This window comes from Cebus imitator, unplaced genomic scaffold (genome assembly GCF_001604975.1).
Source record: "Cebus imitator isolate Cc_AM_T3 unplaced genomic scaffold, Cebus_imitator-1.0 Scaffold8, whole genome shotgun sequence".
NCBI classification, from domain to species: domain Eukaryota; kingdom Metazoa; phylum Chordata; class Mammalia; order Primates; family Cebidae; genus Cebus; species Cebus imitator.
The window spans coordinates 6,202,723-6,206,891 of NW_016107323.1; the positions used below are offsets into that span (position 1 = coordinate 6,202,723).

Here is a 4,169-nt window from a genome sequence, read left to right on the forward strand (position 1 = left end):
TTGGATTTGGACCAATAAATTCCAGGCATGTTTCCCATGTACCCAAAACTCACAGGTACAAAGAATTTGAGATCGTAGAAAGCTGGCCTTCTTTTCAAGGAGTTCTCCAGATGTTAGGGAGAGAGATTTTAGTGTGGATTTTCCACAAACTGAAAGTTTCACAGCCAAGGACTAGGAAGGGAGTCTTCTTACAACACGTCGACTGCTAACCTAACGCCCATCCTTCAAGCTTCAGAAAAGCATCTAGGAAAAATGAATCATTAATAAATGAACTGAATGTTCTAGCCAATTTTCTGTGCTGAACATAAATACTAAAGCTCTTTTCTGTGTTGTTTAAGCCTGTGTTTTAAAATCACATTTGGACCAGAGAGTCTTTTAGCATCTTGATCTGTTTTGTTGTTATTTGGGGATGCAGTTAAGCTAGCTTCTGCTTCTCCAAAACCCAGTGTCGCATCTCCTAAGAAACCTCACTCCTGTGTTCAGATTTTTGGAGGAACATCCAGGTTAAAACTTTGTTTTAAATGAGAAGCGGCTGGGTGTGGTGGCTCACACCTATAATCCCAGCACTTTGGGAGGCCGAGGGGGGTGAATTGCTTGAGCTCAGAAGTTCGAGACCAGCCTGAGCAATATGGTGAAACCCTATCTAAAAGATATACAAAAATTAGCCAGGTGTGGTGGTGGGCACTTGTAGTCCCAGCTACTTGGGAGGCTGAGATGGGAGGATTGCTTGAGCCTGGGAGGCAGAGATTACAGTGAGGTGTAATTGCACCACTGCACTACAGCCTGGGTGGCAGAGCAAAACCCTGTCTCAAAAAAGGAAAAAAAGAAAAAGAGGCCATGCACGGTGGCTCATGCCTATAAGTCCAGCACTTTGGGAGACCAAGGTGGAGGGATCACTAGGTCAGGAGTTCGAGACCAGCCTGACCAACATGGTGAAACCCCATCTTACTAAAACTACAAAAATTAGCCAGGCATGATGGCATGCACCTGTAATCGCAGCAACTCAGAAGGCTGAGGCAGGAGAATCGCTTGAGCCCAGGAGGTGGAGGTTGCAGCAAGCTGAGATTGCGCCATTGCACTCCAGCCTGGGTGACAGAGTGAGACTCTGTCTTAAAAAAAAGAAAGAGAGAAGCAAAATTTACATGGGGATCTTTTGGTAAATGTCTTTCCAGTGTGTCTTTTTAAAATGATCTCTGTACAGTGGGTAAGTAATTGAAAAATTTTGGCTTTTGGTTTTAATGGTTAAAGCTTGCTAAAATTGGCTGCCCCTGTTCAGCATCTGAACTCTATTAAGGCTTTTTTTCCCCCCAATATCTCTGTGGCCAGAAAGGCGCCCTCCCACGTGTCAGGCTTGGGATCTACTCCAGTTTTGCCCCCCGGTCTGATGTGGGACCTCAGGCAGCTCAGTGCTGTTTTTGGCCTCCAGATGAACCAACTGCACATCCTTTGAAGCCTCAGGATTAGAGGCTGCCTCCAGATATTTTTTTAAAAAATTTATTTTTAAATTAACTAGTTAACTAATTTTTATGTATTTATTTGAGACAGGCTGTCACCCAGGCTGGAGTGCAGTGGTGCAGTCATAGCTCACAGCAGCCTTGACCTGCTGGGCTCAAGTGATCCTCTCACCTCAGCCTCCTGTGTAGCTGGGACCACAGTCAAGCGCTACCACTCCCAGCTAATTGTTTTGATTTTTCTGTAAAGAAAAATCAAAGGTCTCACTTTGTTGCCCATGCTGGTCTTGAACTTCTGGGCTCAAATGATCCTCCTGCCTCAGCCTCCCAGGGTGCTGGGATCTTGGGAGTGAGCCACTGTGCCTGGCCTTCGTGTTTTGGTTTTGTTTTGTAGAAATGGGGTCTTGGCTATATCGCCCAGACTGAACTTGAACTCCTGGGCTCAAGTGATCCTCCCATCTCAGTGTCCTTTCTAAAATCCTTCTTCTTTTTAAAAATCATAAAAGGAAAATATTCAGGGACTCGAGGAAGGGTGTGAGCATTAAGAGCGGCCTTCCGTTTTCCCCAGATACCGCAGCGGGACCCGTGGCTATATGAAAACAGTGGTGCTGGATCTCCTGAGAAGATACTTGCACGTCGAGCACCATTTTCAGCAAGGCAAGAGATGCTGATGCCGACGCCGGGGGGATGGTGGGGGCCGAGGAAGCCTGAGCTTTACCCGTGTGTGGTCTTTTGTCTCTGCTAGCTCACTACGACAAGTGTGTGATAAACCTCAGGGAGCAGTTCAAGCCAGACATGTCCCAGGTGCTGGACTGCATCTTCTCCCACGCGCAGGTGGCCAAGAAGAACCAGCTGGTGATCATGTTAATCGTAAGCAGGAAGAGTGCCTGTTACCCAGACTGGGGGTGGGTCGGAGTCTGCAAACGTGTTCTAAAAAGGGCGAGAAAATGGCTGGGCGTGGTGGCCCATGCCTGTAATTCAGCACTTTGGGAGGTCGAGGCAGGCAGATCACTTGAAGTCAGCAGTTTGAGACCAGCCTGGCCAATGTGGTGAAACCCCATCTATACTAAAATACAAAAATTAGCTGGGTGTGGTGGTGCGTACCTGTAATCCCAGCTACTTGGGAGGCTGAGACAGAAGAATCACTTGAACCTGGGAGGCGGAGGCTGCAGTGAGCCAAGATCACAGCACTGCACTCCAGTCTGGGAGACAGAGCAAGACTCCATCTCAAAAAATAGCCAGAAAGTAAATATTTTAGACTTTGCAGGTTGGTGAGATCTCTATCGTGACCACTCAACATTTCCTTTGTACAATGTAAGCGAATGGGCAGGGCCGTGTTCCCGTAGAACTTTGTTTGGAGCCTGAGATGGGAAGATCCCTTGAGCCTAGGAGTTCAAGTTCAGCCTGGGCAACATTGTAAGACTCCATTTCTTAGAAAAAAAATTAAAGCTGGACACTGTGGCTCATAACTGTAATCCCAGCATTTTGGGAGGCTGAGGTAGGAGGATCACTTGAGGCCAGGAGTTTGAGACCAGCCTGGGTAACATAGGGAGAACATATCTCTACAAAAAGTACAAAAATTAGCTAGGTGTGGTAGTGTGCACCTGTAGTCCCAGCTACTCAGGGCTCTGAGGCAGGAGGATTGCTAGAGCCTGGGATGTTGAGGTTGCAGTGAGCCGTGATCACACCACTGCACTCCAGCCTGGGGGACAGAATGAGACCCTATCTCAAAAAACAAACAAACAAAAAAACTCAAAACAACTTTGTGTACAAAATCAAGTAATGAGTGGGATTTGTTGGCCCCTGAGGAGATCATGACTAATGCAAAGCACATACTTTGTGTCAGGTACTCTTGAAGTGCTTTCCAAATAAATAGTAGCTCATTTAATTCTCATAGCGACTCTAGAAAATGGGCACTGCTCTCAACAGCTCTTTGGCAGAGCACAGAGAGGTTACGTCACTTGCCCTAAATGTAGAGGCAGGATTTGAACTGATAGTCTGGCTCCAGAGTCATGAGCTCTTAGCCATGGGATATTGGATTTTGAGTCCCGTGTGCGGAGAAGTATGGCATCTGTTTGTTCTTGTTTCTCTTTCTACTTGATAATAGCAGTCTTTTTTGTTTGTTCGTTTCTTTTTCTTTTGAGACAGAGTCTCACTCTGTTACCCAGGCTGGAGAGCAGTGGCACCATCATGGCTCACTGTAGCCTTGATCCCTCCCACCTCAGCCTCCCAAGTAGCTGGGATTATAGACCCACCCCACCACGCCCAGCTAGTTTGTTTGTTATTTGTTTTGTAGAGATGTTGCCCAGGCTGGTCTTGAACTCCTGGGCTCAAGCAATCCTCCCACCTTGGCCTCCCAAAGTGCTGGGATTACAGGAATAAGCCACTGTGCCTGGCTGATAATAGCAATCTTTTATAACTAAAATTTTTTTCTTTGATATATCCTTGGTAACTGACTTGGAAAATGTAGGATCTGCTGAGTAAGAGAGATTTGGACTTGGCTTATAGTAGAAAGGGGTTGGCAACTTTTTTTTTTTTTGAGACAAAGTCTTGCTCTGTCGCACAGACTAGAGTGCAGCGTCACGATCTTGGCTTGTGGGTTCTATCTATCGTCTATCTCTCTCTCTCTCACTTTTTTTTTTTTTTTTTATTGGGACAGAGTCTTGCTCTGTCACCGAGGCTGGAGTGCAATGTGCAATCTCTGCTCACTGCAATCTC

General features: G+C 46.4%; 1 protein-coding gene across 6 annotated transcripts in view; it reads left to right on the forward strand.

The window, feature by feature from the left end:
* Positions 1 to 4,169, forward strand: part of ACACB (acetyl-CoA carboxylase beta) — a 159,959-nt gene that overhangs the window by 98,839 nt on the left and 56,951 nt on the right. For all 6 annotated transcript variants that reach the window (XR_001828959.2, XM_017541459.2, XM_017541474.2 and 3 more), the window contains 2 exons: positions 2,020 to 2,108; positions 2,197 to 2,321. Coding sequence is in view for 5 of the 6 variants with exons in the window: in XM_017541459.2 (XP_017396948.1) it covers positions 2,020 to 2,108; positions 2,197 to 2,321 (214 nt within the window). In the remaining variant the exon portion in view is untranslated. The remainder of the gene's footprint in view (positions 1 to 2,019; positions 2,109 to 2,196; positions 2,322 to 4,169) is intronic.